Here is a 12,852-nt window from a genome sequence, read left to right on the forward strand (position 1 = left end):
TTCACACCTACTTGCCAGGGCCCTATTTAGTTGGAGATGTCAAGGATTGAACCTGGGACCTTCTGCTTACCCAGCAGAAGCTCTACCACGGAGCCACCGTCCCTCTCCAGCAGAAAGAACAGTTGTCTTTTTTTGGTGAAATGTAGCCAGGATCATATTTATAACAAGTTCCTACGGCAGGACCTGTGAAAAAATGGATCTCCTTTCTTACTGAAAGCAGCATCAGTCATTTCTCTGAAAGTATTCCTTTTGGTCCAGTATCAACTTTGGCTCATTCTAGGCTGACTGACTTTATCCACAGTGGGAACCTGAGGGGCTGGCTTGCGTCATTCTCTAGTCCTCCATTTTATCCCCAGTCACAATCCTGTGAATCTGCTCGGCTGCAACCCCCTGCTATACTTTGAATATAACTTTGTTGGTCTTACAGTTGCTGTTGAACCAGGGGTCATTTCATAGAAAAAGAGGTGCTGGAGCTCATTAGCACAACTCATTTGCATATGCCACACACCTCTGCCATCACCGGAAGGTGTCCTAAATTATAGCAGCTCAGCATCACCCTTCAAATGCTTCTTGAATTATAACTGTCCTAATAAAACCTTACTCCTGTCATACTTTTAAAAAATCACTTTCTCTTATGTGGCCTCGCTGGCATAAGAGTTCCATCCGTCTGCTTTATATGCTTTGGTTCTTTTCCCATTATTTGTAGGGGCGGGGATATTAGAACGTTGGTCAGATCTTGAAAGAGTTCAGCGAAATTCTCACAGGGGGGTTGAGCAATAGAGCCCAGAAGCAAGGTGTGTTTTTTGGGGGGGAGTAAGAAAGAAAGAGCACCATACAGTTTAGAGGTTCCGGAGCTCCAGCCCCAAATGAAGCCTGCGCTGAACTCAAGACGGCTCCCCACCTGGATCGAATTCCCTGCCAAGGGCTGCCTTCCCGCCACTCTCTTTCTTGGCGCCGGTTCGCTCTTCGGCCGCTGATTGGGCGCCGGCAGGGAGCTCATTTCCAGGAAGGGAAACCCTCCGTCCTTCTTTGGGAAAGCGAAAGTAGCTCTCTTCGTCTCTCTCCTCGCTTGGCGGAGGCGGCTGCCATGGCGGCCGGGGATCCCCTGCACGACCTCTGCGAGGAAGCCTCTTGCTCCATCTGTCTGGACTTCTTCAGGGACCCCGTCATGATCGTTGAGTGCGGCCACAACTTCTGCCGAGCCTGCCTGACCCGCAGCTGGGGTGAGCGGTCGGGGGCCGCGGAACCTTCCTGCCCCCAGTGCAGAGGAAGGGTTCAGCCCAACAGCCTCCGCCCCAACCAGCAGCTGGCCAGCTTTGTGGAAATAGCCAAGAGAGTCGCTCTGCAAGAGGTCGGTGCGAAGGGGGGAGTCCGTGAGGAGGAGGAGGAAGCCTCCCTCTGCGTGGTCAGTGGTCCTGCCCCTGATCTAATAACCACGCCCCATTAATTATGGTTTGTTATTTGTAAGCACCTGCCTAATGACTTGTTAATTTCTTAGGCCCCTTCCCCCTGAGAAGCAACTTCCAGAAACTTGGAAGAATGTACAAGTGTATTGTTCTTTGTTTGCCATTCTGCTATGAGGCTAACTTATTCTAGCGACTACGCTCGCAGGGAGGGCTTGCCAGTCTGCAGACAGGAGATTCTCAGGTGTTAATGCAATTTTTGTCCTTCACATGTGTGGCCACAGTCCCAGCAAGCTCTCACCTTCCCCTTCCCAGGTTCCTTGTGCAAATGAGGGGGTGGGATTGCCATACTCCTCGCAGGTCTCAGTTTCAGAATCCAAAATCCAAGAGTCGAGTATTCTGACCACACAACACCCAACCTAGTCAAAAGGATGACCAGACTGCTCTCAGCTGGCCTGATCCCGTTTGGCCAATCTTGGGCATTGCTTAGACATGCAACACGTTCTTCAGGTTGCGTGTGCCCACAGTCCAAGCAAGCTTTTACACACACACACACAGAGGTTCCTTGTGCGAATGAGGGGGTGGGATTGCCAGTCTCCCATTGGGTCTCAGCCTTGAAGGTTCCATGATCTTGAAGGTTCCATGATCTGTGGCCTTCTCATCCCTGATCTCTCTCTGAACTGCAAGCCATCAGGACACTTGTTTCCCTGTTAGGGGCCTTCTGTCACTTACTAGGCCCCAACCCTGAGCCAAAATCTGAAAGGCCACGAAATGGCTTGGAGAAAAGCCACTTGCTTGACAGTGGCACCTCCAGATCCCTCACATCGAGAAAGTGCCTCTCCCCTCCCCAGACTCCCAACTGAGAACCACAATCCAGAGGGTTCAGATGGGTGGATGTGGGTGTTATTTTTTAACTGAACAAGGCACTAGCTATATCCAGTCATTACACAGAGAGAAACTGTCCTGGGGGAGAGGAAAAAATGAAACAAATCCTGTGTCTTGGTTTTGGGCATCAGGCAGCAGTGGCAGCTGGAAAAGGAAGAGTTTGCCAGAAGCACCAGGAGCCCCTGAAGCTCTTCTGCAAGGACGATGTAGCCCTCATCTGTGTGGTCTGTGACCGATCCAAGGAGCACAGAGATCACAAAGTCCTTCCTCTTGAGGAGGCCTCCCAAGAGTACAAGGTAGGACACCCAAAAGGTGGAGGTTGGTGGGGTCTCCTTGCAGGGAAACTCCCTCCAATTTGTGCCCTGGCCTCTGGGCCTAAATTGGGGAGTGACAACACCTCTTTGCTGCCTCCTTCCTGGCCAGGTGTTTCCTCAGTGCATTGCTTCCTGCCCCACTGCTGAGGCCGACATGGGGTGATACGGGGAGATGAGTTCATTTCCTGTCAGGCTGTGTTGCCCTCTAGTCAGATGACTGTGTGACAGAGCAAGGAGGGGGCAGCTGCCTGACTCCCAGTTTAAATCCCCCCCACATACACACACTGCTTTCCCGATGTCATTTGCTGTCCTGGAGTTGCTCTTTGCCTGGGGGCTAGGAGAGAATATGTGCAGGTTTGGAACCTTTCTGTGTGTGTCTCTCATTTGCACATCCTAGCTGTGAAGAAGCAGTTCAAATCAGAATTCGGCACCCCCATCCTGCTGGCACCCTAGGTGACCGTTTAGTTTGCCTAGTGGGTGAGCCAGCCCTGGAAGGTATTGATTTTCACTCCCATCCCCCACCACTGAGGTTTTTCCCCTTTCTTTTTACAGTAAGCAATACTTGATAGATTGCTGGAGTGTTAACACAATTTAGTGATATATTGACTCCAAATAATTGTTTTTAATGTAAAAAATATCCAACCCGTAGCTGGCATATGTGTGTGTAAAAGTGTGTGTAGTAGTGGGCAGGAGGGAAGAGAATGGAGTAAACATTTAAAAAAGAATACATTTCAATTTCGCCCCCCCTCCCCCCGCAGGATCAGTTCTGCAACTGTCTGGAGATTCTGAAGAAGGAGAGAGAGAGAATTGTGGCGTATAAAGGAGACGCAGAGAAGGAGAGCCAAGACCTGCTCGTAAGTGTCACTGTGGCTGGGGAGTGAACAGAGTCCAGATAGCAGAAAAGTCAACTCACGAGTCTGCTCCCCTTTCTTTAGTCCGGAAGTAGCCCAACAACGTTGCCCCTCTGCCTTTCCATTACTTAACTGACAAGACATCAAGACTCAATAAGTGCTGGTGAAATAAGAGATTAAAAATTCTGATTTTTAATCCATCCTCCAGGCCAGACCTCACAACTATATTAAGTATAATTACAAAAAAATTGTTTAGCACTAAATAGCAGTTGAATGTGATAGTGAAAGAGTTAAGGGCATGAAAGTTAAGAGAAAACTCTCTGTGGTGCCCCCTTCCCTTGGTGCCCTGGGCATGTGTTTCTTTTGCTTAATGGCTAATCCAAGACTGGCACAGGCCCATAGAATTCACCCTCCAAAGCATCCATTTTCTCCAGGGGAACTGATCTCTGTAGTCTGGAAATGAGGTGCAATTCCAGGGGATCCCCAGGCATGGCCAGAACAGGCCCCAAAGGCAGCTCTTGGGTAGGCTTAACATTGCAGTTTTAAGCAGAGTCATTACCTGGGTGGTGGGTCTGTGGATGCTGTGGAACGGCACACTCTTCTGCCTCTGGAACTCCCTGCCCTCCAGCGCTCTAGATGTTTTGTTTTGGGCAGAATCAGCTGGTTTTCCAAGGCACTCTTTGCTGTAGGGTGAATCCTAGGCAGAAGAACAGATGTGTTCAGGCCCCATGTGTGTGTAAATGCACCAATAAATGACTCAGCGGAGGTCTCTTCCCCCTCCCCATGCTTGCTGCAAATGTTGATCAAGATGAAAGCAATGCTGAATTGAGTCAAGTGGTATGAGGAAAAACCCCCTTACAGAACATCGTAGTCACCAGCCTGGTTGCCAGACCGCCTGGAGAAGTAACTCACACACGTCTGGCCAGAGAGTGTGGGTTTGCCTAACCAGGCATGGAAGGGACTTGTACAGTACTAGCGGCCATAACGCTACTATAGCACTTGAAACCGGTGAAAGAGTGCTAACCAGGAGAACAGATGATTTCCCGTAGCTCCGTGTGACGTCCATCTTGGCTGTGAAGCAGGAGAAGTTGCGCTGCCAGGAGCTATCCAGGCGAGCAGTTTTCAGCACTAACCATGGAATCCACCGTGGGAGGCTAACACCACATGCAGCTATCTTCCTAACATGCCAGACTCCTTTCCAGCGAAGCGAACGGCTCACGTACTTGCCAGATGTCACCTTTACATACGACAATCAAGCTTGTCCCGAGCATGGACAACTGTCCAACCGCCGCAGTCTATGTCCAACAGAACTCTAGAGAAAGACTGGTGCCAATGGAAGACTGAAGAGGAGAAAGACCATCTCCACCCTGAGCCAAGTGTCTTTGTGTAGACTGGGTGTTACCTTAGGCAGCAATTTGGCCATCTATTGTCACCATTGCATCTAAGTTCAATCACTCCCGTGTACCTCCACCCCAGTAGTTTCACCCTTTCTTTCCCTTGACAGCTATCCTGGAGCATCCCACCTTGGCCCATTGTTACCTGGAGGTCCAATCAGGTAACTAGTGCCAAGTCCTCATTGGCCAGGAGCAGGCAGCCAATCAGGTGTCCTTCCAAGCCAGCCATTGGCTACCTCACAAGTCCAGCCCTTATGGTCACTGCGGAGCCTCCCCTTTTTCTGAGGACATGCACCAGCTGACCACTTTCCTCCTCCCTTGTACCTCCCATCCCCCGAGGGCTCAAGGTAGTCCTTATAACCTGTGGCTTAGCTACCCACAGGTGTGCTTCTAGCAGTATCCCAATTCCACTGTCTAGATCCATCTCCGATTCTAAGGCCAAGTTTCGGGTCCCCTCTCCCTCGTCCTCGCTCGTCACCATTGGAGCCTTCCTTGAAGACTACGATGGGTAATTATCACCCTGTTCGTTTACCCATGTGTTTCTCTATGTCTTTCTAATTTTCTTAGGACTGTATGATTTTATGAGTAATTTATCTTGTGTGTGAGATCTATATTTTCTAGAATAAATTCAAATTGCTTTTACTTAATTAGTGTCCCTGGCATATTTAAGCAATAGTTTCTGGACATGGAGCCTGTATACATAGACTCTTATCCCTTTTAAAGTCATGCCCACCTATCAATTCCTGTCAAGCATAGATTTCAAAATAACCAGTCCTTGGATTTTGAAACAAAGTTTGGTTTATTGATAATCCATGTGGCTCAGCCGAGCTAGGTGTTGGAACTGATACCTTGTAAAAGTAAAATGCATGCTTTAAGATGGCACATCAAAGGTTCTATAAACAATTCTACATTCATGTGTGAAATTCACACTGTAACTTCCTTATCTCTATTGTGGTTGGCACGTCCTGGGTTCAGGCCTGGCTGGCCTGGGAACGAGTCCCAGGAGGTTTTATCTTCAAAGATAACATTCCTGCATTTGTTAATAAAAGTGAAAGAAGCAAAGGAGAGGTTTGCTACTTTGATGTGCTTGGGTTTAATTAATGTTTAGTAACATTTCTATGCTCTGGTCATTACAATTGAGAATGAATATACAATGCTTGACAATTCCCCAACCTCGGTTTTGAGGGCATTTTGGCTTACAGTGGGGTTCAGCCATTGCGGATTCTGACATGGGGAAAGTACTTGGGATAAGAGTAGTGTGTAGTTCCTCCCCCCTGCAATTTTTCCTTACCCAAAATGCAGCCAGGGAGGCTGCAGTTAGATTGGGAGACCAAGTGAGGGGAAGGGGCTTCTGTGCTCTTTTGCCCCCAGTGGGGTTTCTACTCAACCATCAAGTCTCATCCTCTGATGGGAACTGGGGGAGTCAACCTACGAAGGATGTTCTAGTGGGGGAACAAACGGACTGAAGCCTCCCCTTCTTTTCTCTGGGTCTTGTGCTGCAGACTGAATCCTCTGTGGCTGAAAGAACCCCTCCGGGAGCTGGAGGGGGACCCTTGTGTTCTTTGGCCCTGAGGCTGGGCCTGGTGGATCTTCCGCGGTCCCTGCTGAGTGTTAATTGTGATCTCTGAAAGGCCAAAGTGCTCTTCTCATAGGAGACTCCTCAAGTGCCTCTTCCCACTGCAGAGACCAGCTGTGTTCCTGACACTGGACCGATTTTCTTCTCTTTCCATTTCAGAAACAAACCCAAGGAGAGAAGCAAGAGGCAGTAGCAAAGTTCAGGCAACTGCACGTGTTTCTGGAGGAACAAGAGAAGCTTTTGCTGGCCCAGATGGAAGAGGTGGAGATGGAGGTGGTGAAGAAAAGGGACCAGCACCTGGCCGATCTCTCTGAGGCCCTCTCCTCTCTGGAAAGCCTCATCCAGGAGATGGAGATGAAGTGTCAGCAGCCAGCCAGTGATCTCCTGCAGGTGAGGGGGTGGCAGGAGCAGGCGGAGTCCCCTTGGAGAGAAGGCTGACTCCAAATCCTCTCTGTACTTCACTTAGCAGAAAAGCAAACAAGTCCAGTTTACGTTGCTAGGAAGTTTTCATCTCTGCATGTGGGTTGCTTTACATCTCCAGCCAGAGTCAGAATGGACTAAATCAGGGACTCGGTGAAACTCCACCCTCTAGAAATGCATCCCTTCCACAGCCCCCTGCCCTTTCCTGGTAGACTGAGGCTGCTCAGCTTCCATCTCAGAAGCCAAAGTGCATTTGTGTTTCAACCAGCAGTCTGGGGAATCCATGCAAGTAAAGCCAGTTCATGAGTAGGTCTTTGAGCTGCTCCCCTGCCTAGGAGTGATCACATGCAAGGTTTTTCACAACAAGTTTTAAAAGGAGGATGTCTGTGGAGGCAGGGAATGTTGCTTATACTGACTGCTTGCAGATGTGTGCTCAATAACGCACACAGACACACAACAGGTAGTCACAGGAATGGCATCCGCACACCTGTTCCTGCCACTGCTGTGCTTGGTGCTGTCCGCCCATCACATCTGTGCACATAACGATGGCATTAATGGCTAGACCTGCCCTTCCCTTTTGTTGCTGAGCCATCTTGCAACACTGCAGGGAAAAGGAGATAAGCCTTTAAAAGACTGAGACTGAAAGGTGACAAGGTTTGGCTGTGCTTCTCTCTGTCTCTGTGGGCACCGTCCTCCCCCCATCTCTGGGCTTTACTTAGGCTATAAAAGAGAAGGACAGTGCCTAGTGTTGTGACCGTATAATCTGCTGCACTGATTCCTAGTTTTTAATTTAAAGAAAGGGCAGGCTGCACATTTCCAGTTCTAGCTCTGCAACAATAAGGACTGTATTGTTTAAAAATGAAACCTGGGGATCAGTATGTTGTTTCAATACTAGTGTAATCGACCTATTATTTTTAAGCCTGGGAAATGCTCTCTAGTGAAAAGAAGGCAAATCACAGTGATGCAGAGCTGAGGGAAGAAGCATTGCTAGGAATGCCTCTGCTTCTGGAGGTGGCCGCAAGGCGTACACACCCTACTCTGATGGCTTCCTGCCTTCCATGTGAGGAAAAATCTCTTTGTAAACATTACCATTGTTAAGTTGTCAAAGCAGATCACACAGCACTGCTCCAAAATGGCTCCACTTTGTCTGCTGATATTAACGTCAAAGAGATTTTTCTTCCACTTAATGAAGATGCACCCCATCTTTGAGGGAAGTCTGCTAGATGGACACAAGCAAAAGGCCAGAGGGCAGAATCTTCCAGAGCCTCAGGGGACTTCCTGGTCCGGTCTTTTAGCAAGCACTGACGTCTCTTTTCTTTCTCTCTCTCTGCCTTTTTTCCTCAGGATGCCAGAAGCACCTTGCAGAAGTAAGTAGACCTTTAACCTTCTTAATGCTTGGATGGAACTGGGTGGCCTGTGAAGAACACAGTCCTTCACGATCACGGCTGAGGGCCTAATCAGGTGTAACTAAGTGTGCCGGATCTCCATCCATCTTTCAGTGGCAAACAGCTTATGCATAGAGCCTCATCAACAGGAAATGGTGTAGTGAAATGCGATGTGGTGGTCCTGGGTTGGGACATAGCTGTGCATCTCTAGAACAAGGGTCCCCAACCTTTTTGAGGCTGCCGGCACCTTTGGAATTGGGACATGGTGTGGAGGGCGCTGCCACAGGAGATAGTTCCATTCACAAAATGCTGCCACAGCTTACTTTCAGTCACATTGTAAAGATCCTTCTGTAATAGTAGCAGCTGCTGCTAAAGCAACTGTTTTACAAAATACCCCAGGAAACACAGAGCTCAGGTCTCCTTAGTTACATTCGTTCCATAAAATGGCAGGTGGTAGACTGTACTTGGCTCAGATAAGAAGATATTGGATTTGTATTCCGCCCTTCACTCAGAGTCTCAGCGTGGCTCACAATCTCCTTTACCGTCCTCCCTTTTAACAAACACCCTGTGAGGCAGGTGGGACTGAGAGAGCTCTCACAGAAGCTGTCTTTTCAAGGAAAACTCTGCGAGAGCTATGGCTGACCCAAGGCCATGCCAGCAGGTGCAAGTGGAGGAGTGGGGAATCAAACCTGGTTCTCCCAGATAAGAGTCCGTGCACTTAACCACTACACCAGACTGGCTCTCAAATAATGTCTTGGTTGTCAGGGCTGGCTGTAGGGGCACTGGAATGTCTTCCCAATCTCTGATGATGACCACCCAATCCAAACCAATGAGCTCCATGAGTTAAGGAGAGTAGGGTGAAACTACACATCAGGAAGGTGGGGATTGTGTGTCTGCCATGTTTCCATCAGTGTTCCTGAACCACATGGCATTTAAACGTGTTACTCATACTCAGATTGGACCACAGCTGTTTCCACATTGGCAGTTTATCCTTCATTCAGTACTGCAAGGTGCAGGAACAGCAATAATTCGCCCATCCCTGCTTGCTTTTTCACCTTTTTCAAGTCAGCCATTGGGACAAGGAAGCACACTGTCAGGAAGCCATGTTGCCGTTGGGCTGCATTGGTTGTCATAGTAATGGCAGGGCTCCTGAGTGTTCTCAAGCTGAGCAACCCATCTTAGGAAATATATGGCTATTGATCAGAAATGTTCTGTTTTTCTTACACCTCTTCCCAGAAAGGTGAGGAAGAATTGTCATGTGACATTATTGGGCTCAATTTTTTTGTGGCTCCCCAAGTGGCAAATGATTAAAAGCAGCAGAAGTATGGGCATATCTGGGTACAGTGATTTCTTCCTTTATGTATCCAGCACACTCTTAAGAAGATAAGAAAAGCCTACTGGATGAAACCTGTGGTCCATCTAGGCCACCATACCATTTCACATAGTGGCCAACCAGTTGTCCTGGACGGGAGGACCAATCAAACTGAGCACAGAGGCCGAGGCCCTCTTGTGCTTCTGCCTCCTAGGCCTGGTGCTCAGAGGTTTGCTGCCTCTGGATATGGGGGGCTCCCTTCAGTCTCCAGGTCTAGTAGCTACTGATGGATGGATCTTTTTTCCATGAATCTGTCTAATCCCCTTTGAAAGCTCTCTGTGCTGGTGACCATCAGTCACTTCCTCAACCTGCAGTGAATTCTCAACAACTTCATTGGGTATCCCTCAAGGTGATGTAGCTGATTCTGTTCTCCTCCATTTTCTCCTCATAACAAACCTTTATGAGAGAAAGAGAAACTGGTCTGAGGACACCCAGCAAGCTGCATGGCTTGAGAAAGGGATAAAACCAGGGTCCTTCTGTCCTAGTCCAAAACTCTCACCAGCTTTCTTTTTCCTTACCTAGACATTTGCAAGACAGAGAGGAGCAGGAGATGTGGGGTTGCTGTTCTTAGGTCAAAGATCTCTGCTTTCTTAAGAGTTTGGCCTGGGTTCCGCAGTGCCACGCAGTGCACGAATTATTCCACAAGGAACAGCAGAAATTGGCAAATAATTTCCCCAGTACTATTTTCGTGCACAAATCCAGCTAGTGTGAGTGGAAAGCAATCTGAGGGCTCGGTTTTATTTTTTGGTAGCCATTCCCTGCAGATGCAGCCTGGCTGTGAGGAACCCAGATCCAGTTCTTAAGAAAGCAGGAACTACAGTGAGGTGAACATTCATCTCCATAGAGGCCCACCCCACCTCTTTGTTCTTTCAGCATCAGCTGGTCTCTCTGGACTGTCAGTTCCTTCCTCTGCTTCTTTGATCCAGGGGGGAGGGTGTGTGTGTGTGTGTGGGTTTCTGAATTCTACGAACAGCACCATAACAAGATTTTCTCCAGGTATGAAATATGGGAGTTATTTGAGAATCCAGCAGCTTTACCTCTTGTACTGAAGTGGGACATCTGGGACTTCTCATGTTTAAATACCCTTTTGGAGGGCATCAAGAAGCAATTTAAAGGTAAAGAAGACTCACTGCAGGAATTTCGGACAGGACATTAGAGTGGGCCAGATGTGTTTTAGTCTGCTCCAGGCTGCTTATATGATTAACAAACCCAGGAACATGGGGAATGTATGTATCAGAAGGCCATTTTAATTCACCATGTAAAGTTTTCTGGTCAGAATTCTGCAGCTTTAGCTCACAATTGCATTACATGGATTTCTCAAAATTGGTTCCATGTTGCTGATCTGTAGGCATTTCTGTGACCATGCACTGGCAAACTTGAAGGTAGAGATATGGTAGAAGGGGCCCCTAAAATGAATGGGAGGGGGAGGAAACTGCCCTTAAGGGCATTATTCATTTAATGAAGATGTCCACCTGATCCTTTTTTAGGGTCACCTCTTTGCAAAGCGTCTGTGGCCTAATTGGACTGATCAAAACTGATCCCTTTGGTTATGTATGTGTGTTTGCTTGAATATGTCTTGTTGAGCCCACAGAATGGTCTCAAGGGGATCACAGTGCTGTCTTAGTTACACCCTTCTAAGCCCATTGAAATCAGTGAGTTCAGAAGGGTGTAACTTTGCTCAGGATGGCACTGTGGAACCTCTGTTTTGAATCATTCTAAATTTAGCTGGATTGGACTCTTGTTCTGGAGTCCTTAGCATAATTCCTCTGAAGTGACTCTCAGGTAACTCAAATTGACTTGTGAAAATGAATCTGCATAGTTGCACACAATTATCTGCCCCAGAGTAGCTTCTAAGATATGTACCATGAAGTCACAAATGACTTATGGTGGCCCCTTTAAGAGGTATTCAAGGCAAGTGAGAACAGAGACTGCTGTTTTTCCCTCTCTGCAGAGTCTTCTTTGGTCTTCTATTCAAGTACAAGCCTAGCTTAGCTTCTGCGATCTGACGAATTGAGGCTATACCATGCCACCTACCCTTCCCAAGAGAAAATAGACAGTTATTAACTGATATTATTATCCCAAGATTTGTGATAAGCAATTCTTTCTGTTGCTCATTTTCTGTTCCTTTGCTTCCTCAGACACTCTGGGTTTTAGACTTCACCTGCAGAAAGGTACATTTTTCTTCATACACTAATCAATTATTTCTAAACTAAAAAGCTTCACCTTACAATTTGTGTTCTACTTGGTGTTCTCAGAGATTACATTACTAAACACTATTGTTTTGTTCCTCAAAATCCTACTTTCCCTGCCACAGCCAGTTCCTTTGTGTTCTGAGGATTTCAGTAAGGGTGAAAGAAAAGATGAACTCTGAGGGGATGAACTGGCTCTTTTCACCTACCTGCTGCCACATTGAAATGATGGAAGAACAGTTTCTGTGCAAGAGCTTGGCTGAGGTTTATAAGGAAAGTCTTGGTGTTCTTCCACCAAAGGTGGCTGTTGAGGCATCCATTTTTCCAGCCCAGGGTAGATCATACAGGAAGCCCACAGGAAAACAGCTCTGCCTTTTAAAAGGGCAGGAGGAGGCAGGAGAGCCTTTTCACCAAGGGAGAGTGTGGCGAAGGTGGGAGGAGGCCATGAGTGGCAGGAGAAGGAAACAGAACAAGTCAGAGGGTGGAATCCCTCAGCTGATGCCATTCTTCTTTCCTCATTTTCCCTCAACAGCAAATGTGACTCTGGATCCAGACACGGCCCATCCACGACTCATCCTGTCTGAGGATCAGAAAAGTGTGCAAGCAGGATTAAAAACTCAGGCTCTGCCCCACAATCCTGAGAGATTTGACCGGGAGTATATTGTGCTGGGCCGTGAGGGATTCACAGGAGGCTGCCATTCCTGGGAAGTCCTTGTAAGAAGTGAGGAAGCATGGGCTGTGGGTGTGGCCAGAAAATCTGTCAGGAGGAAGGGAACCTTCATCTTGAATCCTGACGAAGGGATCTGGAAAGCAGGGAAGTGGGGGGGCAGCTACAAGGTTTCTGTAACAGGCCATGGCTGTTACAGACTGTTGACTGTGACTGGGGAGCTCAAGAGGATCCGAGTGTGCCTGAACTATACTGGGGGTCGAGTGTCCTTTTTTGATGCTGACCGAGCAGCCCTTCTCTACGAGTTCTCTGGAGCCTCCTTCCATGGAGAGACCCTCCTGCCCTTATTTTGGGTGCGTGGAAAAGGCCACCTCAAAATCTCTTCCTAAGACCTTT

At 48.0% G+C, this 12,852-nt stretch overlaps 1 protein-coding gene across 1 annotated transcript; it reads left to right on the forward strand.

Annotated features, from left to right (window-relative positions):
* The first annotated feature begins 1,086 nt into the window (after window positions 1–1,086).
* Window positions 1,087–12,852, forward strand: LOC132572172 (E3 ubiquitin-protein ligase TRIM7-like). The gene is made up of 8 exons (XM_060238976.1): window positions 1,087–1,421; window positions 2,373–2,584; window positions 3,361–3,456; window positions 6,583–6,813; window positions 8,188–8,210; window positions 10,597–10,715; window positions 11,739–11,771; window positions 12,322–12,852. Exons 1-8 carry the CDS (start codon window positions 1,088–1,090, stop codon window positions 12,843–12,845), a joined length of 1,572 nt encoding a protein of 523 aa, XP_060094959.1. The 5' UTR covers window position 1,087; the 3' UTR covers window positions 12,846–12,852.

This window comes from Heteronotia binoei, chromosome 5 (assembly GCF_032191835.1).
Source record: "Heteronotia binoei isolate CCM8104 ecotype False Entrance Well chromosome 5, APGP_CSIRO_Hbin_v1, whole genome shotgun sequence".
Lineage (NCBI taxonomy): Eukaryota > Metazoa > Chordata > Lepidosauria > Squamata > Gekkonidae > Heteronotia > Heteronotia binoei.

What these genes read in the sequence shown, in the direction of transcription:
- LOC132572172 (XM_060238976.1), top strand. Translation starts at nt 1,088, where the DNA reads ATGGCGGCCGGGGATCCCCTGCACGACCTCTGCGAGGAAGCCTCTTGC. An exon ending in AGGAGAGCCAAGACCTGCTC is followed by an intron (nt 3,457 to 6,582) that starts GTAAGTGTCACT and finishes TTTCCATTTCAG; the next exon opens with AAACAAACCCAAGGAGAGAA. An exon ending in TAGACTTCACCTGCAGAAAG is followed by an intron (nt 11,772 to 12,321) that starts GTACATTTTTCT and finishes TTCCCTCAACAG; the next exon opens with CAAATGTGACTCTGGATCCA.